Genomic DNA, 25125 nt, shown 5'->3' on the forward strand with positions numbered 1-25125 from the left:
TAGGTTTTTTTTAAGCTATTTCTTTTATATAAAAGCTATATAAATTAGTATACTATTTTTAAAGCCTTAAATATAAAAGTTAAACCTAGCTTTTTATATTATTATAATATTTTTATTTATATAGTTTATTATATTTAGTACTTTTACTTAAAAGTATATAGTATTAAAAAAGTGCTTATAAAGCTAGTCTTTATTTATAATAACTTTTAAATAGCTAGAGTTTACTATAATAATTAACTTTTTAAAGTTTAAGTTAAACTATATACTTATTTATATATAAGTATAGTAATTAAGCATATTTTACTTAAATAGTTATGCCTTTATAACTTATTTTAGCTAAAACTTTAGTTTAAGGTTTACTTATTAATAGCTATACTTATTAAAATATATATAATATATAAGTTTAAAGTATAAAGGGAATTCTTTTTAGTATTTATAATATATATATATTAATACTTTTAAAATAACTTTATTTACTAGTTTTTAATATTAATATAATTAAAAAAGCAGAATAGTTTTACTACTTTAATAATTACTAGGCTAGTTTAATATTATAAATAGTTTATAAATAAAGTAAGTAAAAATAGTTTTATTTTTAGCTATATTATTCTTATAGTTAAACTATTTAAACTCCTTAACTATTTAGTATTTTTAAAAGTTAAGTTTTAATTTTATTTTCTTTACTACTAGATTTTTAATATTAATATAAATATCTTTTACTTATTTAAAATATATAAAGTTATTTAAAAACCTTAACTAATAGTAATAATATTATTAGTTTTAGTTACTAAGTTATTTATTTTAATATTTTCTATCCTTTTAAAATTACTTATACTTAATATCTTTATAGCTATAACTGTATTATAGTTATTTAAAATTATTTCTGCTTTTACTATATTAAAATTATATTTAGCTGCCTTTTATATATAGCTAGAATTAAGTAATACCCCCTTATATATTCTACTTAAATTATTAGCTAGTAAGTTACTAGTTTAAAGCTTATTATTTTATTTAATTACTATTATAATAAGTACTTTAATTTATTAAGGTATTAATAAAAAAGGTAAATAAAAGGGTAAGTAATTACTTATTATATAATATTTAAGTTATTTATAGTATATTTATAAAGAACTATTAAATTAAATTACTATTAGTAAATATAGTTAAAGCTAAAGTTCTAGCTTACTATTTATCTTTAAGATATTTTAAGTAGTTATTTTTAAATATAGTTTTATAAAGTTTAAGAATAAGCTTATAAAGTAATAGGCTAATATAAAGGTATAATTATAAAAGTTATTATTTATTAATAATAAACCCTGCTGCTATAGCTAAGTAAAAGAATTTTATAGCTTATAAGTAAATATTTAAACTAGCTTAATAATTATTATTTATATACTATTACTTTATAAGCTAGATTATTATATTTATTTAGTTTAGCTAAAATTATTTTATTAATATAGTAATTTAGTTATTAATAAACTATTTAATTTAATACTTTTTTTATAAAAGTAATAAGAAACCTTATTAATAAAGTGCTAATTTATATAAAAGCTATAAAAGGTTTAATATAATATAGCCTTAATACTTATTAATAATAGTATTATTTTAAATGCTTTTTATAAATTAATTAATTATATTTTAAATAACTATATTACTATTAATAGTATTATTATTTACTTTTAGGTTAAAGTAGCTAATATATATAATCTTTTAGTAGTCTTTAATACTACTTAAAAAAATACTTTATAAAGCTATAGTGTTTAATAGGTATTTAAATAAATAACTAAACTAGTTATTAAATAAAATAACTAGTAAAATAGTAGTATTAGGTTTATTATTAAATAGCCTTATAACTAGTGTAAATATATTAAATAAAGGTATAAAAGAAGAAAAGTAAAAGGGGGATAAAGTTAATAAAGATAATATTTAAATATAGTTATTTAGGAGTTTTAAGTTATAAATATTTACTTTTTATATTATAAATAATAATTAGTAAAGCAGATTAACCTAAATGCTTATTAACTAGTATTAAAAAAAGGAAGATAATTTTAATAGTAATAAAGGTAAAGGGAAATTAAAGTATAATATAGTAAATATATGCTTTTTACTTAAGGTTAGCTAAAGTAAGGTAGTTAGAAATAATATTAAATTACTATTAAAGGCAGTAAGTATACTATTAAAAGTAAAAAGACTAAGGGCTTATATTATTAAAAGAAGTAAAGCGCTTTCCTTATTAATTTTTTATACCTACTATAGTTAGTTAGAAATATATTTTAATAATAATATTAATATTTAAAGAAAAAGATAATTAATATTAAAGACTAGATTTAAGATAGCTATAAAAGAACTTTTTAAAGTAGCTTATTATTACTAATACTAAATAAACTATTAAAAATTATAAAAGGTATATTTACTATTAACCTAGTTAAAAAGGTAAGAGGTAGGTAATTTATTAAGTAATATAGTATTAATAATATAAGTAAAGGAGATTATATTATCTTTTATTAAGTAGATTATATATAAATAGCTGCTTTTAAAAAATAATAATATTTAATAGCTTATATAATAAAGCTGCTTTAATACTATATATATTATAGTTTTTAAAATAAGTAAAGGAGCTAATTTAAAGGACTATAGAAATAGATTATAAAAAATAACTAGTTATAAAATAAATAAAAATAATATAATAAAGTTTAATATATATATATAAAAAAACTAAATAAAGAAAATTAGTAATAAATAACTTAACTATTTATTTTAATAGTAATTACTAGCAGACTTTTAATAAGAAAATTAAAATAGTAATAAGTATAAATTAAGGTTTATAATTACTACTACTTAGTATACTAATAAATAATATAAAAAGGTTAATTCCTTTATTTACTACTATATAAAGAGATAGGCTTATATACTTATAAACTAACTAATTAAGTAAGGCTAATATACTATATATACTATAAGGCTAATATATAAAACCTAAGGCTTATAGCTTTTTAATTACTGCAGCTAGAATGCTATTACTATTAATAGCGCTAGCTCTTTCTACTATAAACTTTAGTATTTAATGCTTATAGTAATCTAGTAATGCCTTTATCTTTAGCTAGCTGCAGCCTTAAGCCTATTAAGGAGCTACTTAATAAAATCTCCTAATGCTAAGCCTAACCTTAAATAAGCCTGAATTTCTTATTAATAAGTCTAAATTTAAGGATTACTTTAATACCCTTATGTAGCGCGCCTAGCAACTTGCTAAAGCCGCGCCTTAATAAAAGAACTATATTATAATTATATATAGTATAAGGAAATTAGTGTTATTATTTTCTTTAAGATTACTATAATAAATTGCACTTTAAGTTATTAAAATTAATTTTATTATATATTGCGCATTTTAGTGTGTGTTATAGCGATTTTGGCAATATTAGGGGGAATGCTATATATAGTGTGGCGGTATTAGGGTGCTGGATAGCCACCTTAGGATACTGGCTAGCCATTCCCTTTGTTTATCGCTTGCAGTCATTACCTACCTACCTGCCTTTATACAGACGGGACTATTGCATTACCCCCTTATCGACGCTTTAGAAGTACAGTCCTGAAGTTGCAGCAATGAGATCCCTCCAGTGCTACTCCAAAGCAAAGCTCATCTCTTCTTCCAGGTCCTCTTCCAGCGTCTTCAGTCTTCCTCGGCCCCCGAATCACTGATTGCGTCACTCGCAGTTCCGCAACCCCACCATCGAGATCATCCATCACTTCTCCCACGGCTCTACTGTACTCAACCAGCAGAATCCAACCCGATCGGCTGACCTGGCAAAACCGACGCTACAGGCAAACTAACGCTGCCAACACGGCCCTCGATAGCCCAGCAAATCAACCGCCCAACGCACTTTCACCGCCAAGTAATAACAATTGAGCCAGATTGCTGCATTCGACAACGCCCGTTGGATCCATTCGTCATTGGCCGGACGCTTGCCGCCTTGTTACTCTGCATATCTGGTACGTGATAGCACGGGATGAACAGACCAACAGGTTCAATATACATAGGTAGCGACGAAGTGCTCATCAACCTGAGAAGCACCTGCAGGTGATTCACCCTGCAGCTCTCCAATAGTGTCTATGATCTGCAGACAGGAGCTGGGTTTCTGCAACTGCTCCAGGCAACTATTATATAGGTACACACATGTACATCTCGCATAGAAGAGCATCCTCTGTGTGAAACATGCGCCATCAAGTCGTCACACCATATTATCCTCATCGAGTCTGGAACCACAATTCCCATGCTGAGCTAAGAGTGCTATTTTTACAAACTGCAATCCAAGCCTGTTTGCCTTTTCCTCGGCAGGTTGCATTCCTCATCGAGGTACGAGGACGACAAGTCAGACGCCACGGTGATATCTTTGAGAACCGCAAAATCGCAGAGCGAGAAGACCAGGGTTTCAGTGGAGTGAGTTGAGTCCCTTTTTGTAGCTCTGACCTAGAGTGATATAGTACCTAGTAAAGTGAGATATTTCCAGCTGCTGGGCTGGATACTGTGCGTGCCTTCGGTGGGTGTTGATGGACCTGGCGTTATCTCGTTCAGAAACTGCCTCTTAATTACCTAGGTACATAAAGGCGCCAGACACGCACAGCCAGATAAGCACCAGCGTCTTCAACAGCTCTACAAACGACCAATCAAAGATACCTGTGGACGAAAATGTCGAGTTCTCTTTAACTCACCATTCGCTGAACAACTATCAGAATTCTGGTCGAGACTGAACTCGATTGCCTTCACCATCACCATTGTCACGGTGTCACAGTATACACGCAAGTCGACCACTCGCCGATCCCTTACCCAGATTCCCATACAGTTGCAGGCACAAGCAGTGATAACATCATGAATTCTATTCCACTAAGCACAATCAGCTAAACATGCGCAGCGGCATCTTTCGAAATCAATCCATGAGCCAAGCCTCATGCCCGACGCCGAAAACACTCCCTTTTTTGTAACAAATGCCCAACCGCGGTAGAAAGTATTGAGGTAGTAGAAACGATCCCATTGGATAGCCCCCTTCAGAAGTTCGTTGCTTGTCCAAATTCAAAGTCTCGTCAAGTCAGTCCCAGCTTCGTCCTGAACCATGCATCATTTGAGGCAGTGCAACCACATCATTGTGTTCCCCTTTTCTTCTCGGCCCCCTTTTTTCTCTCACCGTACCCCGGATATCGCGCAGCAGCAAGGATCTTAGACAATCATTTGCGCAATTCCCGCGCCGCCAAGAGTCTTGCTTCCAATAAAGGCCTGTCCCTTGAGACCGGCGAGACCATAGCAGATGGCTGTCAGCAGCAGAAAAACCGCCGCAGCGATCAAGCTCGATGACACGATAATCGTGCTGAGGAACTGGACAATAGCCATAACGCCGTAGGTGCCTGCTCGGATGTAGTTGGAGGTGACCTTGCGGATGAGCTCGTCGAATTTGGGGGACGTCGGGCAGATTCTGAGGAGCAGCGGCACCTCAATAAACAGAATGATGAAGGATGAGGCGCTGGAGAGGTGCGGTTAGCGGGTTGACGTGGCTAAAGAAGCGTTGACAACTTACAGGGCGAGTGCGCAAAAGATGATCAGGAGCGCATGTTTGGAGAAGAGCGTGAAGATGTTGGACAAGCCTGTAGCGAAGCAAAGAATCATGGACAGGATTCCAAGCCTAAAATCAATCCCCGGTTAGCCAAAGAGCGTTTCCCAAACAGCATTACAATCGCCATCCAGCACTTTGCGATTTTGCATCGAATCGAAGGCCTCGTCCAAGAAAACGTGTCGCAGCAGCGCTGCAGGAGATTCGGCGCATCGAAGGCTTACCATTGTCCGTAAATACCTGTCACTGCGGTCAGCACCGATATAGTCCCAGGTTCAACATGTCCGCACGAAGCGCAAAATCAACGTACTAAAATTCCGAGTCTGGAACTCTTCCCTGAGCGTCATTTTGGCGGTTCGTCGACGAAGCTGTCCAGCAGCTCACAGAACGGTGTATGCGGTAAGTGTCCTTTGTCTGTTGATGCGCGCAAGGGCGTCGCAAGTCGAGCAGCGATTCGAAGACGGGCTTATCGAGACGATTCAGAGCACGCGGCGATGCGATCCGGGTCGAGAGCGGCGGATTGGCGTCTGTGTCGATGGCAAGGAGGACGAGGGTGGAATGTCGACGGTTTTGTTGTCCAAGGGACGAACGAGGGTGACGAGCCTCTTCTGGCCAGGTCGATTGCAGGGCCCGTTGCGGTCTAGCGGCCGAGGGAACTGGAGGAGCGAGCGAGGCGGATACCTAACAATACGGGGCGTCGAGGTAGACGGTACGAGTGGCCCGGAGGGGGGTTGGCGGAAAGGGGACGGCGGGCGTCTCGTACCGGCGACTTGTCGCAGGAGTGCCTCAAAAAGGGCTCCGTGCTGCAGAACAGAACAGCGGTTGAGCCAGCGACGGGGCTGCTGATTGGACCACCGGGCTGCTGGGGCGGGCGCTGTTGCTGGGAGAGGCTGCAGGGACCTTTGCACCGTCTTTGACGGGGGGGTTTGTTCCGAGATGCTTTTCAAGGAGGTGAAGTGTCGATGGTCCCTTGGTCTATAAGAACGAGATATCGCATCATGTGTCCTTGGTTCATGTGCCTTTTTGAGCAAGTCAAGTTTTCCCAGGCAACAGAGATGCCTCTTTTTTCGATATCGGTGCAGCCTCTAGGCAGCTCCAATGCAATACGTTGATCATGGCATCCAATCCTTTGTGACGTAGGCATCTACGCGGCCCTCTGTCAGAGACTGGACACAACACGAAGCAAGCCACGCTGCTAATTCGTCTGCCTTTCGACACTGCGCCTGGCACATGATGTACAACTATCCGGATCCTTAGCTCTTTTGCCGCTTTACTTCAATGAGATGTTGAACCACTGGTCTTGAGAACATACACGTAGCTGCAGATGTTTGTGACGAGCACATCCGCAAGATGCCAAATTCTCTTTGTTTCCCTTGCATCACCTACCTAACTTAGCATACCTTACAATCTATGCAACGACGGAGCCATTACGCCGGTGCCTGAACGATGTTTCTTCAGCGCTAGATCGCTAACTAGCACCCGCATTCAAATCTCACATTCACGGCGCCGTCACACAAAGAGTTACCCTGGACCATTATATCGAACTGCCCAGCGACATACCTACTGTAAGCCAGCAGCACATCACCCAGTACGCAGCCGAATACGACAAGACAAACAAAGAAGTCGACCGTCTGGAGCATGTGGGGAAGCACCTCTAGAAGCGTCAGGCGAGTTCGGTCCAAAATCTCTCGACTCCACAGACCTCCTCATGGCCGGACCGGTGCCAAGGACCCTGGTTACATCATGTTCAGCACGACGGAACAGCCGCTGCACTGTACATACATGTACAGACAGCAGAGGCAGCTGTGATAAGGCCATTTCCTCTTCTCTCTGCATTCAATCCGCCATAGTCAGTGAATCTGATACTTACTCTGCCTTCGTCTGGTCCTGATTAATCAGCTTCATCCGCTTCGACCATACCTACCTACTACCTTACCCCCGATATCCGGCGCCGGAACTGCCATACCGAGTAATAGCATAGCTTCATACCAAGAGCCGTCCCCATCCATCGAGAGCTTATCTCACTACAGATCTCACTCGCTCATCATGACCTTGACGGTTCTCTCAGATGATCAGGTCAGGGACATCCTAGAGACGCTCAGCCTCGATGAGCTGGAAGACTTCCGGAAAACCCTGGCCGATGCTCTGCATGCCTTCTCAACCGATCTCGGAGCCGATGGCCTCGGCGTGTTCCAGCAGCCGCATCGTGTATCGACGCTGCATCCCGAGACCCAGGCCACGACGCTGTATATGCCGTCATGCGGGCCTACCGGCATGGGCTGTAAAGGTATGGCCCTCACCCTTCCAGCATGTTTGACATTCCTCGCTAACATGGACACAAGTCGTCTCCCTCACATCTGCCGAGGCATCAAAAGATCCCTCTGTCCAGCCCATCAGCCCAACCGGCGTCGTCAACCTCTTCGCCCCAGACGGCAAGCCAATCGGCCTCGTCCACGCCAGCACCCTCACGGCCTTCCGCACAGCCCTGGCGTCGCTATGCCTCGTCTACCGCCGCAACCACGTCAAGACCATCACCGTCTTCGGCAGCGGCATGCAGGCCTACTGGCACGTCCGCCTGGCCCTGATGATGAGGGGCAAGACGGTCAAGCACGTCAACATCATCAACCACCGCTTCTCGGACAGCGCCGGCCGCATCCTCAAGAAGTTTACCATTATCCCTCACGACATCAAGGTCCGCGAGGGCTGGGAGGGGGCCAAGTTTAGCATCCTGACGCCTACGTTTCACGAGTTTGAACGGCTGCAGAAGGAGTATATCCGCGCTGCCGACATCATCTACTGCTGCACTCCTTCTCAGCAGGAGCTTTTCGACGCCTCCATACTGACAAACCGGGAGGGCAGAAAGAAGGGGAGGCTCATTGTGGCCGTGGGAAGCTATACGCCGCAGATGAGAGAGCTGCCCGAGGGCCTTTTGCAACTGGTGACAAAGCCCCGTGAAAAGGGCCACAGACACTTTCACAAGCATGCCGATGAGGGCGGCGTCATTGTGGTGGACACGCTGGAAGGCGCACTGACTGAAGCGGGCGAGATTATCCATGCAAAGATTGCGCCCACTCAGCTTGTCGAGTAAGTAGCAGCCAGCCCCCTTCGCCTCATTCTCATTTCCATGTAGACACATTCCAACTGAACAATGATAATCACAGACTCGGCGAACTCGTCATGCTCCACAGAATGGCCGTCGACGAGTCCGAATCCGAATCCTCCGACGTCATGTCCCAAACTTCATCCGCCTTCTCAGACCTCGACATGTCCGAAAGGGCCCCCTCCATGAGCATGAGCACGGCCTCCAGCGACGTGCCAGCCAGTCCCACCAGCCCCATGAGCGCGACGTCTTCGGGTACTAGACCGTCCTTTTCGAAGCACTTCCGGAAGAGCTCGAGCAACTTGTCTGAAAAGGACAAGCAGAAGCAAAAGGACGATGGCCTGTCGCGATGGCTGCGGGACGGTACTGTTGTGTATAAGAGCGTCGGGGTGGGCTTGATGGATCTGGTGGTTGGGACCAAGTTGGTTGAGGTGGCGAGGCAGAAGGGCGTCGGCACTCAGATTGAGGGCTTTTGAATGAGAAGCTGTGGGAGGGATATGTTGATGGTGTTGGGAAGTGGCGGAATCTTATGCAGCTATCAGTAACACGAAATATAGACAAACCTGGTAAGCAATCAAGGGTTCGATAATGTCTCACAAACACCTTGAGATGATGCATTTTGTTGTTCTATGATCGATCATTGTCCATTTTATATGATCAGGTAGACAGGCCGTATTCTATCGTACAATCCCATTCCCATCCATGACACACACTCATCATCAGTCCCACATCCCAGCTTCTACTCAGCAACCCAAACGGCACTCATCCCCATGCCCGTACCAACACACATGGACGTATTCCCAATCTTCTTCCCCGTCCTCTTCAACTCATACAGCAGCGTCGAGACCTGCCTCGCCCCCGTGCACCCCAGCGGGTGCCCAAACGCAATCGCGCCTCCCTTGGGGTTGATCTTGTCCTGCGGAATGCCGAGCTGATTCGCGCACCACAGGCACTGGCTCGCAAACGCCTCGTTAATCTCGTAAATGTCCACGTCATCCTTGGAGATGCCCGCCTTCTGCAGCGCCTTGGGAATCGCCTTCCAGGGCCCCTGGCCCATCAGCAACGGCTTGACGCCGACGACGGCGCCGGCAACGTACTTGCCGAGGATCGTCTGGCCGAGCTTCTCGGCGGTGGAGCGGCGCATGAGCAGCACGGCGGCCGCGCCGTCCGAGACCTGGCTCGCGTTTCCGGCGTGGATGGAGCCGTCCTTTGCGAACGCGGGCCGGATCTTGCCCAGGGACTCGGCGGTGATGCCGTCGCGCACGCCGTCGTCACGGTCCACGACAATCTCCTTCCACTCTTCCGTCTTGGGGTCCTGGACGCGGACCTTCAGGGGCACGATCTCGTCGTTGAAGAGGCCCTCCTTTTGCGCCTTGATGGCCTTTTGATAGGAAGCGGCGGCGAAGGCGTCCTGGCTGGCGCGCGAGATGCCGAGGTCCTTGGCCATGGCCTCGGAGAGGACGCCCATGGGCACCTTGCAGTTGGCGGCCTCCTTGTTCTTGGCAAAGTCTTCGGAGAACTCGGACACGGCGCCGGGGCTTTTTATTTGTATCAGTTAGCTTTCAGTTGGAAGTTTGCCCCCAAGGCGAATTTTTGCTTGGTAGAGCTATCCGTCTACTCACCCATAGTTCAAGCTCATGCTCTCCACACCGGCCCCGATGCCAATGTCAATCATGCCCGTCTTGATCTGGTTCGCGACGTCGATGCACGCCTGCAGGCCGGACGAGCACTGCCTGTTGAGCGTCCGCACGGCCGTGTCCTCGGTGAAGCCGGCGACAAAGGCCGCGGCGCGCATCTCCGTCGCTCCGCCGCCGGGCGCGAGGACGGTGCCGACGGCAATGTCCTCGACCAGGGCCGGGTTGATCTTGGAGCGGTCGAGAATGGCGCGGAGGATGCCGGCCATGATGTCGGCCGCGGGGGTGTCCTTGAAGCCGCCCTTGCCGCCCTTGGTGAAGGCGCTGCGGCAGCAGGCGGTGACAACGACCTATTACACGTGGGTTGACATGAGTATCTGGACCCATGAATGTAGAATATGGGGTTGTGTGTAAGCAGTTGGGAGAGCATACATCGTCGGGGTGCTTTTCGAGGAGCTTCTCGCGGCCGCCGGCGGTGGGATTGCCGGTGAGCTGGCCAGCGACCTGGGAGATTCTGTCGACGGCTGCGAAGAAGCAGAGCGTGTTAGTTGGTTATCAGGTTCTAGTCCACCGCGTTGTGGTGTGATGTGATGTAGAGGATGACTTACCGCCCATGATGATGACGATGTGTGTATTGCGGATCTGGCGAAAGAAGAGGAGGAGATGGCAAGGTGCAGTATAACAGAGGAGCAAAAGAAACAGGAAAGTAGCAGAGAAGAAAGCCAGAAGACACAATGATTATTAAAAGAAGAAGAACAAGCAAACCCCGGCTGACCTCGGCCGGACGACTTCACCCATTCCACAGGGAGAAGAAAAACAAAGTGGCCCGAAATCCAGCTGCTGCTGCTGCTGCAGGTCCCTCGGCCGAGGCATCTCCAACTCGCCCCCGAATGGTTCTAGTGCCGACCGCCCGCATTCTCCTTAGCGCCTTTCACATGCCGAGACGGGGTTCCCCAGCTTTACTGTATTTTTGCTTCTTTTGCTTGTTGCCTCTTATTCTGTTGCAGCCACTCGCTGGACGTCATTCTTGTCATGTGGGCGTGTGACGTTGGATGTGTAATCAGACGGCGATTGGTTGCTTCATTGAGCCCGATTTGGGTTTGATTATTGAACATACCTCTAATCTTTGACCTCATGCGGCATCGCTCTTCTGTGCACCTGATTGAGAAGCTGATGGTCTGCTGGGTTTACAGCCTGGCTTGTGAAAGATGCAACCTTGAAGAATAGCTTATGCTTTGAGAGGATGTTTTCAATACTTACTGCTCTGTTTCATATTGTACCACCCATGATGTTTGAGCAAATGTGTCTTGTACTTGGCGACTGCTGTTCAAGCTTGCGTCCACCTAAACAGGCTCAGTCTCAAATATCACGTCTACTCGTGCAGACACATTCCCACATGTTTTGGTATTTCTGTGCCAGAATCCAACACGACTCATCGCTGCTATATACCCGAATTACACACGCCATACAAATCCAAACATCATATACATCAACATCCATCAAGCCTTGCTGCTCTTCTCAACAACCTTGTCCTCGGGCGAAAACTTCAAGCTGATGCTATTGACACAATGCCTCTCATCCGTCGGCGTCGGGAACCCTTCTCCCTTGAAGACGTGACCCAGATGACCGCCACAATTGGAGCATACAATCTCCGTCCTGACAGAGCCAAAGCTTCGGTCCTCGTGCCGAGTCACGGCGCCGGGGACGCTGTCAAAGTACGCCGGCCAGCCGCAGCCAGAGTTGAACTTGTGAGAAGCCTTGTAGAGCGGCGCGTCGCACCCGGCACAGGTGTAGACGCCCTCCTTGGGGTAGTGCTTGTCAAACTCTCCGGTACCGGGGGCTTCAGTTCCCTTTTCTCTGAGGATTCGGAATTGTGCTATTGTTTGTTAGTGACGGAAACTTGTATATGATACATGATGTCAGGATGAACAACACTGGAGTTGGGGCAACTTACTTGGGTTGAGAATGGCGCGCCATTCGTCTTCAGTGCGTTGGTCAGGGTAAGTCATGTTGGACGACGGTTTGGATGCTGAACCGAAAAGAGCGCTCAAGAAGGGAATGCCGGACATGGACTGCAGACGAAGCGGCTGCAATGCGGGCTGTCGAGTCCGAAGCGGGGATCGTACACGAGCGAAACTGGATAGGGAGAAGATGAAGCGTGAGAGAGTTGGCACAAAGCGCATCAAAGGCGGTGTTGCTGGGTTTTTTTTTTTTTTGACTCTGTGAATTGGTGGTTGTGATGTGAAAGAAGAAGAGACACAAGAGGCGACAATGGCTGTGTCTATATATGCTGGAGTTGATGTTGATGTTGATGGCAAGTTGTTCCTAGGAGTTGCTTGATTGGACGGGGAGGATTTGGAAGATTTGCCAGAGTCGCCTTTTGACAAATCTGCGTACAGCCGCAATGGAATCAATTGCATCATCCAGATGAGGCCGGGATGCCCACACTGTATTATGCGCTATCTGGGGGCTGGAGGGATGCGCTAATGAGATGCGTTTGGGAGGGATTGGGGATGTGGAATACAGTGTCCCGGGACTGGGTCAGTATGGACCATCTTGACATTTTGAGATTTACTAGGTAGATTCATCGTTTCACCATGCAAAAAAGAGTGTAACCTGCAGAGTTGGAGTGTGCATGGAGACGACGGAAAGGGAGGGATTTGTTGTTCAAGAGGTCAGCACCAGTAAAACTTCCATCAGTCTCAAATCCAGTTCGAGTAATCACTAGAGAGCAAAGGTTCCAGAAACCCGTAGGAAGAAGTTCCAATTCTATTGCATTCCGGAATTACCTTGTAGAGTTGCTAATGAGGCGGTAAGTAGTAGGTAATACTCGTACAGGCTGAAGCCCCCCGGTTTCACCTCAGCCGCTCCAGGGTAAGGCGCGGCACTCCCGAAGTGGCCCCGACGCCGGATGTCTGATACAGGAGGCGGCTTTGGCTTTCGTGGGCTGTCGGTGCGGTCAACCTGCAACTGGCAAATGTCCAGAGTGGCCACACGACATCCTCTGCTCCAGGCTGCCACTTTTCCTTCTCCTTGCACAGCATAAGCCACAAGGCTGCCGCATCTCCTCGAAACCCGCCATCCTCACGATTCTCGCACCTCCTCACCCAAATCCGAACCCGAACCCTGATCCGCCATGTCCAGACGAGCCCCCAATCCCGGCGCTGAGCGGGCAGCGCAGAACCAGGCCACCATCAAGAGCCTCCTGAAGCTCGAACCCAACAAAGTCTGCGCCGACTGCAAGCGGAACAAGCGTACGTCAATTCCCGGAGGTTCCCATCACTCGAATGCTTCAAACAACTGACGGCGGCATCTGCTTCCTAGACCCCCGATGGGCCAGCTGGAACCTAGGCATCTTCATCTGCATTCGCTGCTCCGGCATCCACCGCGGCATGGGCACCCACATCAGCAGAGTCAAGTCCGTCGACCTGGACTCGTGGACCGACGAGCAGCTGCAGAGCGTGCTCAACTGGGGCAACGCCCGCGCCAACAAGTACTGGGAGGCCAAGCTGGCGCCCGGCCACACCCCCTCCGAGTCCAAGATTGAGAACTTCATCCGCACCAAGTACGAGCTGAAGCGATGGACAATGGACGGACCCATTCCCGATCCCTCGACCCTCGACGCCGCCGCCGACGACGACGTCCCCCTGAGCCTTGTCAAGGAGAAGCAGGTTCTGGAGAGGAACGAGTCCATCAGGAAGGCGTCGATAGGACAGGGCCAGGCACCGCGGCGGGCTCCTCTCCCGGCCCCTGCGGTGGGCGACCTCATCGGCGGCGACGACCCTGTGCCGGTGCGGGCGACTAGCGGGCCGCCCGTTGGCAGAGTCACGCCCAAGGCCGACCCCGCGCCTCCCAAGACGACTGGCACCAAGGACTCGCTGCTCGGATTGGATTTCTTTGGCGAGTCCAGTGCGCCGCCGCGGCCTGCGAGCACGCCAGGGGTTTCATCACCCACTGGCCAGTCAAGGCCGGATCTGAAACAGTCCATCCTGTCGCTATATGCCTCTGCCCCCAAGCCGCAGCCCCCGCAACAGTACCAGCAGCAGCAGCAGCACGGATTTGGAGGCCCTACCTCGCCAACCCTGAGCCACCACTCACAGGGCTCAATGGGCGGCTTCAACGACGCCTTTAGCAACCTGAATCTGGCCGCCGCCAAGCCGGCACCAGTCGACCCTTTTGCCAATCTGGGCTCCAGCGTGCGACCGGCAGCTTCTTCTAACAACAACAACAACAACAGCAGCAGCAATGCCTTTGGCGGCCTGAGCGGCGGAAGCTTCTTCGACTCTAAGCCAGCGCAGTCTCACCAGTCGAAGCCGTCCAACTCCAGCTCTAGTTTCAGCGGGTTCGGAGCCTTTTCGACACCCGTGGCCGCTGCCCCGTCCGCCGCACCCAAGGCGTCTTCTGCTCTCGACGACCTCTTTGACTTTTCCGCGCCCACCCAGTCCATGTCTCCGCCCGTCGCCCAGCCGAGCGCTCCGGTGTCGAGCTCCGTCTTCAACCTCTCGTCACCCCAGAGCAAACCCGCCGCTCCCGCGCCCGCCTCGAGCTCGACCGCGGCCGTGATTGGCGGGGCCAACCTGTCGGGAGCTGATGTCTGGGGAGGAAACGAATGGAGCACCTCAACGCAGTCGACGGCCGCCCAGAAGAGCCCTGCGCTGCCCAAGCCGCCGGCATCAACCACGCTCGGATGGGAGGGAGGTTCGTTCGCCAACACGCCCATTGTGCCTGGATCTAACGGGGGGTTCAGCCTGGCGCCCAAGGTGGCCGCTGACGAAGAGTTTGGCGGCTGGGCGAGCAGCACCGGACCGACGACGAGCTCTGGGACGGCGGCCAAGGGTGGCTTTGGGGCCGATGACGATTTGTTCTCTAATGTCTGGCAGTAGATCTTGCCTCTTCCCCATATATACTATAATGATGACGAGCTGGAAGCAGGCTTGAGAGGTTGCAGAGCGGGCTAATGACGAACGTTGGACTTTGGGTAGGCGGGCATGTTACTGGGCGTTTGTTATGCATGTTGGGAGTCTTGTAGATTGCACGAATCAAAAAAGGAGGCATAGAGTTGAGTAGACATTGTATTTGTGGTGATTTGATTGATCTGACTGTACGTTTTGAAGTACTACTATTCTACAACCAAGGTATGATGTCCACGTATGAATTGATGGCTTTCTACGAACGAAATGGACAAGATGACAGAGGGAAAAGAAACAAGGAGAAAGGAATTGATCCATGCTTAGAAACTCCGCATAAAACACCAAGGGTATTGCCTTTGCAAATCCGACTGCCACCTTTGCCATATCCTAGAAACAACATTTGCAAAGTTGACCAAAAAAAGAAGTTTGAAATACTAAAAAAACAAGAGCCGCTCCATGAGTAAAGGAAAGCCTGGCAAACTCCTCCGTATTTGTGTCCCATGCCATGCTGAATATGACATATTGCCCGATAATCTTAAAAGATCCACTTGATGCCGTAGTACAGCAGCAGAAACGCCCCGATGATGATGGCCGCGAGCTTTATTATCGCAACGTTGTTTCCCGAGGCGGCCATTCTGGTTAGTCGTGTCGCGGAGCCTTTGACCTGCGAGGCCATGGATGTGAATGTATCAGACTAGACAGAATGTCATCGTGTTAGTTGTTAGATGCAGTGAGTGGAATCCGGTGAAGAAGGTGTTTTCGCGATGAGCTTTGAAGGGAGATGAAAGGGGGAGGGGGGAAGAGAGAGAAAGAGAGAGAGAGAGAGAGAGTAGGGCGTACAGTGTGGTCGATGACGTCTTGCGCGCGGGCGTTGTCGTAAATGTCGACGGTGACGCCGCGCAGGGCGGTTACTTTGGACGAGAGCTCCTCCAGGCGGGCATTGTTTTGGCGTTCGCGCTCGTAGGCTTCGGACATGGCTGCGGGTTTTGGCTTTGAGGTGGCGATCTGGTTTGGGAAGGGTTTATTCGGGTGGTTCTTGTTTTTTTGGGTTGACTGGGGGAGTTGCTGCTGTCGCGAGAAGAAGGGCGCGGCTTCGACTAGGATCGATGTTTGCAACCGAGTAGCTTCGTGGTTTTCTTGGTAAACTCGGTTTCGCTGAAGAAGGGGGGGGGGGGGGGGGGGGTTTATGGCGACAGGGGGCTGGTTGACGTCGAATAGGTAGATGCGCGCTGCTGTCGGGGAAAGCGTCAACAAACGGCGTTTCTGGTTTTCGGTTTGGAAGATGGTGGTGAGATGGCGGCTGCTGCTGGTGGCGCGGCGCGAGAACCGAGGCTGAGCTTTGACAGAGGGTGAAGACTGGAAGGTCTGAGTTGGCGATGGATGGATGGATGGATGGATGACGAAGACGCTGAGGCTCAGATTGCGTGGTAGATGATGCTGGTGGATGACGATGGCTGGGCTGGCTTGCGAGACGGAAGGGAGTTGAGCTGATCAACTGGTGCTGGACGCTTTTAGCGCTGGTTTCAGTGTTGGTGACCCCCCCCCTGTTGCTTCCGTGGTATGTAGTGCCTTGCGGTGCCTCTGCGTTTCAGCGCCTCAGGCCGTCACCGAGCTTCGACGAAGCGCCCGGTCGGGTCAATTGAACTCGCACCGCCACGCGCCACGCGGCCGGGGCAACTATTGCGTCGAGAGCTGGCGTGTGGGGCCGGGATTCCGGGCTGGAAAAGATGGACGATGGAAGAGGGAAGATGCTTTAATGATTCGTGGGTGACGGTCGAAAAGAAGGTCACGTAGCAATGGAGGTTCTGATGATAGTACGAGGTGTTGTTATACTTACTATATCAAAGACAACGTACAGCGATCAGTCTGTTTGCTTGAATAATACCAGACACCTTGGTCCTGTGGCTGAGTTTGGTTCAACAGTAAACACAGCCCAGCTGCCGATTGCAGCACAGCAACTCCGAGTTGAGTTGTCAAGCCGAAGTCGCACAACAGCCGCTACGAGTAGGTACCTACGAATTATTACAGGCCCGCGTCTTCCACAGGCTGCCTCGGCGTCCCCTGTAGCGCCTGGGTAGCCGGCAATAACAGGCACCAGACTCCGGAGCACAAAACTGCTGCCCTGCAGGGCTGCTTGTCTCTACATATCCAGCGAGTACCGTCATCGTACCCCGTACCTGCCCCTCCCGCGGAGTCATCTCGCGCCCTCAGGTATCCCCGACCTGCCGTCAACACCCCGCCACCCCGCCCTTGAGCCCCCTGCTAGCGGCATGACGGTACGGATGTCAGGGCAGCAGCAGCAGCAGCAGTCGTTGAATGGCCGGGCAGTTCCACTGGGAGGTTCATGTTCCAGTGGATGGATGGATGGATGCCCATAGATGTACATGTAATAACTCGCACTACAGAAATCTGCTGACGCAACCACCGTGTGCTGCCAGCATCCGATCTTGCCTCTATACAATTCCCATATAGTCGCTTCTCCAATTTTGCACCTTCTCCCTCTTCATTCCTCGTCTTCCTCACGTCCAGCTCCCGAGAGAATCGCCTCGCGCAGGCTCAACCACGCCAAAGATGGGTATCAACAATCCTCTGCCGGCCTCCATGGCATGTAAGTTAATTCACGCGCCTCTGCTTTCTACGTCATACCTCGTCCCTCCCCCCCCAATCCTACAAGCTCTATCGGCTTCTGTGGTGGCTCCCACGTTTCTGCAACCATGTGTTGGTTCCTGAGCGTGCGAGTGTCTGGCGGAACAAGACGTCGTTCAAGGCTGACTCTTTTGCTCCTCTCTTCTTACGACCAATAGCCGAGTGCAAGAAGTGCGCAAAGATCCTCTCGTCCTTCATCAACCCCCGACAAGCGTTCGGCCCCGACAAGGTCATCCCGCCCTCGATCCTGTCCAACGCAAAGGGCCTCGCCATCATCACCGTCTTCAAGGCCGGCTTCCTCGGATCCGGCCGCTTCGGCAGCGGCCTCGTCGTCGCCCGGCTGCCCGACGGCACCTGGAGCGCTCCCAGCGCGATTGGCACCCTCGGCGGCGGCTTTGGCGGCCAGATTGGCTTCGAGCTGACCGACTTCGTCTTCATCCTCAACGACACCTCGGCCGTCAAGACGTTTGCGCAGGCTGGCTCCATTACGCTTGGAGGCAACGTGTCGCTGGCCGCGGGGCCCGTGGGTCGCAATGCCGAGGCCGCCGGCGCAGCCTCGCTCAAGAGCCTGTCGGGCATCTTCAGCTACTCCAAGACAAAGGGCCTGTTCGCCGGCGTCTCCCTCGAGGGCTCCGCCATCATTGAGCGCCGAGATGCCAACGAGAAGCTGTACGGCACGCGCTACACGGCGCAGCAGCTGCTGACGGGAACCGTGCCGCCGCCGCCGCAGGCCGCGCCCCTCATGAACATCCTCAACTCGAGGGTCTTTAGTGGCATGAGGCTCGGCTCCTCCGACGACACCATGTACAACGACATGCCCATCTACGACGACAACCACGACGACGTTGTCTGGGAGGGTCGGCAAGGGTCTGCGTATGGCGAAGGCCAGCCCAACCCCCGCTCCAGATCAAACACCTGGCAAGACGATGTGTACGACAGACAAGAATTCAACGCCCCGACACGCTCAAACACGTTTGCGGCCAGGGGGTTCGACAGCGACTATCGGTTCCAGGACAAGCCCATTGAGAAAAAGGTCGGGCCTGGCCGCCCCACGGCGCCAAAGCCAGTGTTTGGGGCCAAGCAGGCGACGCTCAAGTCAAACGAGGCAGTGGCCTTGTTCAACTTTGAGGCGGACCAGCCCGGCGATCTAGGCTTCAAAAAGGGCGATATTATTACGGTGCTGAAAAAGACGGACAGCGACAACGACTGGTGGTGAGTACTTCCCCTTCCTTGTGCTGTACATGGTATAACTCTTAACCACTGCACTTAGGACTGGCCAAATCGGACAGCGACATGGCATTTTCCCGAGCAACTACGTCAAGATGAGGGAGTGATGGAAGGGCTGGATACCTTTTGATACCACCGAGGCTACTGCTTTCTGCTTTCGTTTCTTCTTCTCTCCGTCTTCTTTTTTTTTCTTTTTGGAAAAGGCTCCAATCGGAAGGATACCAACTTGTTTGAACACGTTCCATCTCTTTGGGTTGAGTTTGACTGTTTCCCTTCCGCGTTTCGGTTGTCTAGGCTAGCCGTTATTGTGTTTCTTGATAGGTAGCCTTGCTTTTTTGGGTCGTATAGCAGGGGACTCTTGTGGTGGCCGGCAGGCGTAGGTTTCAGTTACTCAAAGAGAAAGATCATGAAGAGAGCATGCTGTTATACGTGAGATTTGCGTCCGTGTTATCTCTGTGCCGTGAAAGCAAGAACTGAAATTGACAGAAGACGTCGAGGAACCACGCTAAAAAGAACAAACATCTATATCAATCAAAGTCAAATAGCTGGGTTTACTGGACAAGGCCAATCTCTGGTATGTCAAACTGCAATTGCTGCTTCAAGTCCCAGCCTCAACAACTGACAAACATGTTGATTGCTTGTAGCCTGGTGATACAGCCTCGAGAGCAGCTTAGCCTCCTTTCAAAGTCTTTATTATGCCAAAATTTCATCCCTGTCAAGATGTAAGAGACTCCCTACGCTGACTCCCCCACATGATTCCTCTCAACCCCATTAAACATCCCATCTCTGTCCGGATTCGACCTCTCAAAATTACCCCTATGCACATGATACGCCATCATTTCACTATCTTCCCTCAACGACGTGACCCCTTGGAAATTGACAAACCCCGTCGGGTTCGCCATCGCCAAGCGCACCAAGTCGAGGTACGATCCCGCGGCGTCCCTGTCGGCCTGCGACTCGCTAATCTCACGCTGCAGGTAATGAAAGTCCCTCTTGTTCCAGGGGTAGAAGAAGATGTACAGCTCCTGGCCTACGGCGGCTGTTTCGTAGAGATGCATTTCGGGATCCATGGTGGAGACTCTGATTTCTCGGCGGAGGACTGCGTTGGGGGGGATGGTGCGGGAGCCGAGGATGAAGGGGTCGATGCGGAGGGCGTGGAGGAAGGAGACGGTGCCGGAGTATTCGACGTATGGGCTTGCGAATGGAACCATGGTGATTTTTTTGCTTGAGAAGGTGCTGGGTTTAGGGGGTTTTTTGAGGCTGGTGTAGGGGTTTTGATAGTGGATGTGGTGGATGGAGAAGAAGGGGGATGCGGTCAGGGGGGCGAGAGAGGTGCAAGTATATGTATTCAGAGAACGACAAGCTGATCATGAGAAGGAACGTCTACAGCTATACAATGCAAATTCAAGATGGGGTCAAACAGTTCTTGACGGCAGCATATCAAGTCACAATCGCGCATCAACATCAATTCAGTCCAAGGGACGCGTCACTGTGGACTGCCCTCGTCAAATGTTAATCACGGCAAGGCTGAGGAACGAATCGTACGTGAATAGAATCAATACTCAACAAACATCGCAAAGAGGGCAAGCTCTCAGGAGACAAACAATGTGGTAGCTCAGACCCAACAACATCTCTTGTCAGACGTGACGACAAGCCTCTTTCCTCGCTCTTTGGACACAATCCCATTCATGTTTGAACATGCGTGATCCACGCCTCCATCTCAGGCGACTCCTCCAACGTCGTGATGCCGCGCGCCATGCGCACAAGATGCTCGATCGAAGTCGACGACATACACGCGTTGCTGAACCGACCCATAGCAGCATAGCCGCCGGGCGTGTCGCGCAGGTCCATGGCCAAGGAGCCGAGTTCTGCCTTGGGGCGTCGGAAGCTGAACATGAACTGCACGTCTGGGGCACTGGCAATCTCGTTGACGTAGATGTCGGGGCCGGTGGGCGGGACTGTGATGTAGCGGACCATGATTGCGTTCGGGGGGATGGTGTGCGATCCTAGGACGTTGGGGGAGACTGCGAGGGCGTGGAGGGAGGGGACTTCGCCGCAGCGGACGTTGCCGAAGGAAGCCATTGCTCCCTATTGTGTGTTTGTGAATTGTTGTGTGTCTTTGTCTTTTTGAAATTCGCCGAGTTGTGACTTGTTTTGTCTTGTGTAAGGTGCTTGGAGTGTAAGTGATTCAGGAAGGATCGGAGTCGCTGGTTGTGATTAAGTTGGGCAAAGCTGTGGCTATATATACATGTATATACACGCTACCTTACCTACTCAAGTGTATGCATATCAGTGTCTTCTAGAGGGTGAGAGAATCAAATAAAAATATGGTCGAACAAACAGCCAAGGTGAATATCGAAGGCATCTTCCGGATCAGGCCAAAACGTTGTCTCGTATCAAGTCCGTGCCATTCACTCACAAATCAGGCCAATGCTCTCCGAGTTCTTCTGTTTCTTGGTCCAGCCATTTGCAGTGAATGACTGACAAAGGACCGGATGAAACATGTCCGAGCTCCTCACATGCGGCTATGATGTTCTATAGAAGCCCCTAGAAGATGGAATTCATACACTGAATGGATTATGAGCATGGTTTGGGCATTCTAGATGAGTTTGGCGTCGTGATTTCATCAAAATCAATCAATGCTACACAAAGAAGGCTCCCATTCTTTGGGGAACGCGCATCTTGCACCAGGCACTCAAGATCCAACATTGTAACTGAGCTACCTGTTATTTCTGACTAGACCGCATCACCATCATGAGATTCGCTCAAGTCGACTCCATGCCTAGCACCAAATAGCGTCACGATAACTGTTTCTTTCCTGCCATTCTGCTTGCCGGCGAAATGCACACAAGCCTCCGAATCCTCGTTCGCACCGGCCTTCTCCAGCAGCATGTCCTTGTTATGGTACATACGGTCATCAGGATGCTCAGACATGCTCGCCGGCCGGATGTCCTTGAGCAAGTCCGTGATGATTGGGAGTGGATGCGCTATGTATGCTTGTATGTGAGGGAGAAGGAGTTGAGTGTTGGCGATGAGAACTGCTCAACTGCATAAGCTGCAGCTTGTAGGCCTAGAGAAGAGCCAAAGTGTTGTTGGGAATCAGACATATATACACAGCAGCGCCTCAACGATGTTGAACAGCATGCAACTCGTGCCTCAAGTGTGTACATGAAGAGACAGAGGATTGTCAGACTGATATTGGTATTGACCATGCATGTCTTGTGTAACAGGAGCCAAGACCTCTGGGTTATAGTGGGAAACCAACATTTCTCGACGTACAGTATACTCCGTGTATTGTGGCGATATTGCTGCATTGGATGAGCCAAAGCACGATTCCATATGGTGTTCACCCCGCAGAATACCGAGTTGAATCGAACCGCCGCTGAACCATTTCAGCTTTGTGACGTCTCCGATGAAGAACACAACTGCTTGAGGCATGCATCCAAGACTGTACGTTCAAGTGAGCGGCACACATGAGAGTTTATAAACTCATTTGTGTATTCTGGGCTTGCTGTCAAAACTCCTGTAGGGAGTTGAGACTTGCACCTTGTAACCCTGGTCTACGCATATGACATTATTGGAGGTAATCAGGATCGGTTTACTTAAACTTGGATCTTGCTTAACACACGATTCAATGCAAATGGAGTGGAGAAACCATCTCTCCTCTTGATGTATTTTGGAACTTTGGTGATGAAATTTCGCGGCAGCTTGTATGATGGATATCTGATAGAACTATACATGTAGTCTATGAGCGACGCCGTAAGATTGACGGCTTGTATAGGTACCTAGGTACACATGTCAGCAGACTACTACACAAAGTACATGTATCTATGTAGTCAAATTTCAGCATTGCTACGGCATCGGATTTGGGGTAATTCGGATGGCAAAAGGCACTCCAGTATTATATCGAGTTATTCCCGATGGCCGACGGCGATCTCGCAATTCTCATCTGCATTTGCATCAGCGCCAATGATGACCAATCCATGTGCCGTATTCTATCAACTATGCTCGTGTCTCAGCTGACGTGAACCTGCAACTCAGTCAATCATATGACAAGGGCCCAGAGACATACTGTACTCCTTAGATATACCTACTATCCCTTGCTTTGTATTTGTTTTCTCCGCACAATCACTAGACTCTTCAACCCTTGGACCAAAAAGCCCTGAAATATTTCTCCGTCTGTGTATCTAATATTACGCGTCAACCTGGACGCAGGCCACACACCATGGCTCATGAGGACGACGACGTCGAGACCCAATCAGGTCCCAATGAAAACACATCTCTACTGGCAGGAGAGCAGCCAGACCATTCTCCGCAGGAACAGCAAGTGAACGAGAAGAAGTCCACCCATTGGGTTTTGTGGAGGATCGTCTGGGCTCTGGTCGCGGCTCTAGTCCTTGTCGTGTTCATCAAGGGCTGGATCGATGCCGACGGCGATGTCAATGTGTGTGCTGCTGCGGCGATCCGAATCTACCAAGTTCCATGAGCTGTCCGTTATCTGACGAGAAAGTAAAACCTAGTTTGATCTTAAGGCTGCGCTCAGAAAAGCCCTGGGAGGCGGTTTGAGTGGCGCGGCGGCAATGGTTCTGCAGGTGTTGCTCCTGATGGTATGGCCTCCTTTCACCCTCTCACATTCTTTTCAATCAATTTGACTTTGTTGTATTCGACGTGTGCCTTTTTCAATATATGCAATCAATCATCTGACTTCTACTGCAGCCTCTCCGAACAATCATGAACTATCAGTACCGCTTCGGAACATCCTTCTCTCAGGCCACGCAGATTCTCTACGCTGACGGTGGACTTGGTCGATACTACTCGGGCATCGGAGCTGCACTTATTCAAGGTGAGCCATACTCTACATCCACAGAAGAAGATGCTGGTGTTCAGGTCCTGATGGCATCGATACATATAGGCCCCGTGGCAAGATTCGGAGACACGGCTGCCAACGCCGGAATCCTGGCGCTGCTGCAGTCCAACTCGTACCTGAAGAATCTGCCCTCGCTCGCAAAGACAGTCTTTGCCTCCCTCTGGTACGCCAAACCTCCGTATTCGCTCATGACATGATCAAATTTTCGTACCCCCCTAACATGGGCGACCTTTCAAAAGTGCCGCCGGCTTCCGCATGATCCTCACCCCCGTCGACACCCTCAAGACGACCCTCCAGGCGCAAGGCTCCCACGGAACCGCCCTCCTCCGAAAACGCATCAAGGAGCACGGAATCGGGACTCTATGGTGGGGAGCGTTTGCCACCGCGGGAGCGACTTTTGTCGGACACTACCCCTGGTTTGCCACGGTACGATTTGCTGGCTCCTTTTGTGGTCTTTTGGAAAAGGGGTTGACTTGATAATATACCCCTTGTTGCTTACACTTTGCTGCCAGTATAACCTCCTGACCGAAGCCATCAAGGAGCCACCGAAAAGCGAGCTGTTCCTGTGGCTGCTGCGCCTGGCCTTTATCGGGTTCATCGCCTCCATCATCTCGGATTCCGTGTCCAACTCTTTGAGGGTAATTAAGACCTACCGCCAGGTCAACGACACCAAAGTCTCCTACGGTAAAAGCTTTCTCATAACATGCCTCTTTATATGCTTTAGTGGCTGTTATTTTGCTAACTTCTTTTTTCTTTCTTTTTTGGAATGCAGGAGAGGCCGTGCGGCTGGTGGTTCGGGACGACGGAGTATCGGGGCTGCTGGGGCGCGGCCTGAAGACACGCATCTTGAGCAACGGCCTGCAGGGACTTCTGTTTTCCATTTTGTGGAGGCTCTTTTTGGATCTGTGAGTTGCCTTTGGATAACCTGCGAGTTGTGGATTCTGGGAGCTGACCTGGTCTGGCGGTAGCTGGGAACACAGGACAAAGTCTTGATGCACATGTTGGCGCGCGCCCAAGGCATAGGCTGGATTGGAGCTGCGCGCTGGTCATGATGAAGGCTCCGGATCCGTTGATACGTGTCCCACAATAAGACTCTTTAGAGAAAAGGCTCGAGTCTTGATTTGTCTTTCATATCAGCCGCTAG

The 25125-nt window shown here is 48.9% G+C and overlaps 10 protein-coding genes across 10 annotated transcripts in view; 5 read left to right on the forward strand and 5 right to left on the reverse strand.

Annotated features, from left to right (window-relative positions):
* TRIREDRAFT_104343 (uncharacterized protein) overlaps positions 1–2604 on the forward strand; it is a gene marked incomplete at both ends in the record, with an annotated part of 6382 nt that extends 3778 nt beyond the window's left edge. The window contains 15 exons of the mRNA XM_006962642.1: positions 282–285; positions 562–573; positions 785–791; positions 851–858; positions 977–979; positions 1064–1075; positions 1267–1278; positions 1350–1356; positions 1665–1689; positions 1813–1819; positions 1887–1893; positions 2091–2113; positions 2162–2164; positions 2426–2433; positions 2598–2604. Coding sequence (XP_006962704.1) covers positions 282–285; positions 562–573; positions 785–791; positions 851–858; positions 977–979; positions 1064–1075; positions 1267–1278; positions 1350–1356; positions 1665–1689; positions 1813–1819; positions 1887–1893; positions 2091–2113; positions 2162–2164; positions 2426–2433; positions 2598–2604 — 145 coding nt within the window. The remainder of the gene's footprint in view (positions 1–281; positions 286–561; positions 574–784; positions 792–850; positions 859–976; positions 980–1063; positions 1076–1266; positions 1279–1349; positions 1357–1664; positions 1690–1812; positions 1820–1886; positions 1894–2090; positions 2114–2161; positions 2165–2425; positions 2434–2597) is intronic.
* A 2605-nt stretch (positions 2605–5209) lies between these two features.
* On the reverse strand, positions 5210–5944 carry TRIREDRAFT_56720 (uncharacterized protein; the record flags this gene model as incomplete). Its single annotated transcript, XM_006962867.1, has 4 exons — positions 5210–5510; positions 5565–5669; positions 5822–5837; positions 5908–5944. The coding sequence occupies 4 exons, from the start codon at positions 5942–5944 to the stop codon at positions 5210–5212; spliced, it is 459 nt and encodes a 152-aa protein (XP_006962929.1).
* Positions 5945–7643: 1699 nt separating this feature from the next.
* On the forward strand, positions 7644–9173 carry TRIREDRAFT_56525 (ornithine cyclodeaminase; the record flags this gene model as incomplete). The annotated part of the gene is made up of 3 exons (XM_006962643.1): positions 7644–7884; positions 7940–8681; positions 8759–9173. 3 exons carry the CDS (start codon positions 7644–7646, stop codon positions 9171–9173), a joined length of 1398 nt encoding a protein of 465 aa, XP_006962705.1.
* Positions 9174–9436: 263 nt separating this feature from the next.
* On the reverse strand, positions 9437–11043 carry TRIREDRAFT_75368 (3-ketoacyl-CoA thiolase; the record flags this gene model as incomplete). The annotated part of the gene is made up of 4 exons (XM_006962868.1): positions 10940–11043; positions 10764–10855; positions 10320–10681; positions 9437–10235 (listed from the first exon to the last, which is right to left on the reverse strand). Exons 1-4 carry the CDS (start codon positions 10944–10946, stop codon positions 9437–9439), a joined length of 1260 nt encoding a protein of 419 aa, XP_006962930.1. The 5' UTR covers positions 10947–11043.
* A 787-nt stretch (positions 11044–11830) lies between these two features.
* TRIREDRAFT_2629 (uncharacterized protein) lies at positions 11831–12340 on the reverse strand (the record flags this gene model as incomplete). The annotated part of the gene is made up of 2 exons (XM_006962429.1): positions 11831–12207; positions 12286–12340. The coding sequence occupies 2 exons, from the start codon at positions 12338–12340 to the stop codon at positions 11831–11833; spliced, it is 432 nt and encodes a 143-aa protein (XP_006962491.1).
* A 1004-nt stretch (positions 12341–13344) lies between these two features.
* TRIREDRAFT_120412 (uncharacterized protein) lies at positions 13345–15365 on the forward strand. Its single transcript, XM_006962644.1, has 2 exons — positions 13345–13585; positions 13656–15365. Exons 1-2 carry the CDS (start codon positions 13468–13470, stop codon positions 15212–15214), a joined length of 1677 nt encoding a protein of 558 aa, XP_006962706.1. The 5' UTR covers positions 13345–13467; the 3' UTR covers positions 15215–15365.
* Positions 15366–15463: 98 nt separating this feature from the next.
* Positions 15464–16216, reverse strand: TRIREDRAFT_45476 (v-SNARE protein; the record flags this gene model as incomplete). Its single annotated transcript, XM_006962499.1, has 2 exons — positions 15464–15935; positions 16082–16216. 2 exons carry the CDS (start codon positions 16214–16216, stop codon positions 15777–15779), a joined length of 294 nt encoding a protein of 97 aa, XP_006962561.1. The 3' UTR covers positions 15464–15776.
* Positions 16217–17784: 1568 nt separating this feature from the next.
* On the forward strand, positions 17785–19463 carry TRIREDRAFT_120414 (uncharacterized protein). The gene is made up of 3 exons (XM_006962645.1): positions 17785–17849; positions 18046–19099; positions 19158–19463. Exons 1-3 carry the CDS (start codon positions 17813–17815, stop codon positions 19219–19221), a joined length of 1155 nt encoding a protein of 384 aa, XP_006962707.1. The 5' UTR covers positions 17785–17812; the 3' UTR covers positions 19222–19463.
* Positions 19464–19848: 385 nt separating this feature from the next.
* On the reverse strand, positions 19849–21196 carry TRIREDRAFT_104351 (uncharacterized protein; the record flags this gene model as incomplete). The annotated part of the gene is made up of 2 exons (XM_006962869.1): positions 19849–20477; positions 20908–21196. 2 exons carry the CDS (start codon positions 21194–21196, stop codon positions 19849–19851), a joined length of 918 nt encoding a protein of 305 aa, XP_006962931.1.
* Positions 21197–23299: 2103 nt separating this feature from the next.
* Positions 23300–24890, forward strand: TRIREDRAFT_120415 (uncharacterized protein; the record flags this gene model as incomplete). The annotated part of the gene is made up of 7 exons (XM_006962646.1): positions 23300–23558; positions 23635–23721; positions 23831–23957; positions 24027–24144; positions 24221–24407; positions 24494–24665; positions 24754–24890. The coding sequence occupies exons 1-7, from the start codon at positions 23340–23342 to the stop codon at positions 24888–24890; spliced, it is 1047 nt and encodes a 348-aa protein (XP_006962708.1). The 5' UTR covers positions 23300–23339.
* Positions 24891–25125: the final 235 nt, after the last annotated feature.

This window comes from Trichoderma reesei (assembly GCF_000167675.1).
Source record: "Trichoderma reesei QM6a unplaced genomic scaffold TRIREscaffold_3, whole genome shotgun sequence".
NCBI lineage: Eukaryota > Fungi > Ascomycota > Sordariomycetes > Hypocreales > Hypocreaceae > Trichoderma > Trichoderma reesei.

Excerpts from the sequence above, each read along its gene's own strand:
- TRIREDRAFT_120414 (XM_006962645.1), top strand. The coding sequence starts at position 17,813 with ATGGGTATCAACAATCCTCTGCCGGCCTCCATGGCAT. Across the intron at positions 17,850-18,045 it reads TCTGCCGGCCTCCATGGCAT|CCGAGTGCAAGAAGTGCGCA; the intron begins GTAAGTTAATTC and ends TACGACCAATAG. Across the intron at positions 19,100-19,157 it reads GACAGCGACAACGACTGGTG|GACTGGCCAAATCGGACAGC; the intron begins GTGAGTACTTCC and ends CACTGCACTTAG.
- TRIREDRAFT_120412 (XM_006962644.1), top strand. The coding sequence starts at position 13,468 with ATGTCCAGACGAGCCCCCAATCCCGGCGCTGAGCGGGCAGCGCAGAAC. Across the intron at positions 13,586-13,655 it reads CGACTGCAAGCGGAACAAGC|ACCCCCGATGGGCCAGCTGG; the intron begins GTACGTCAATTC and ends TCTGCTTCCTAG.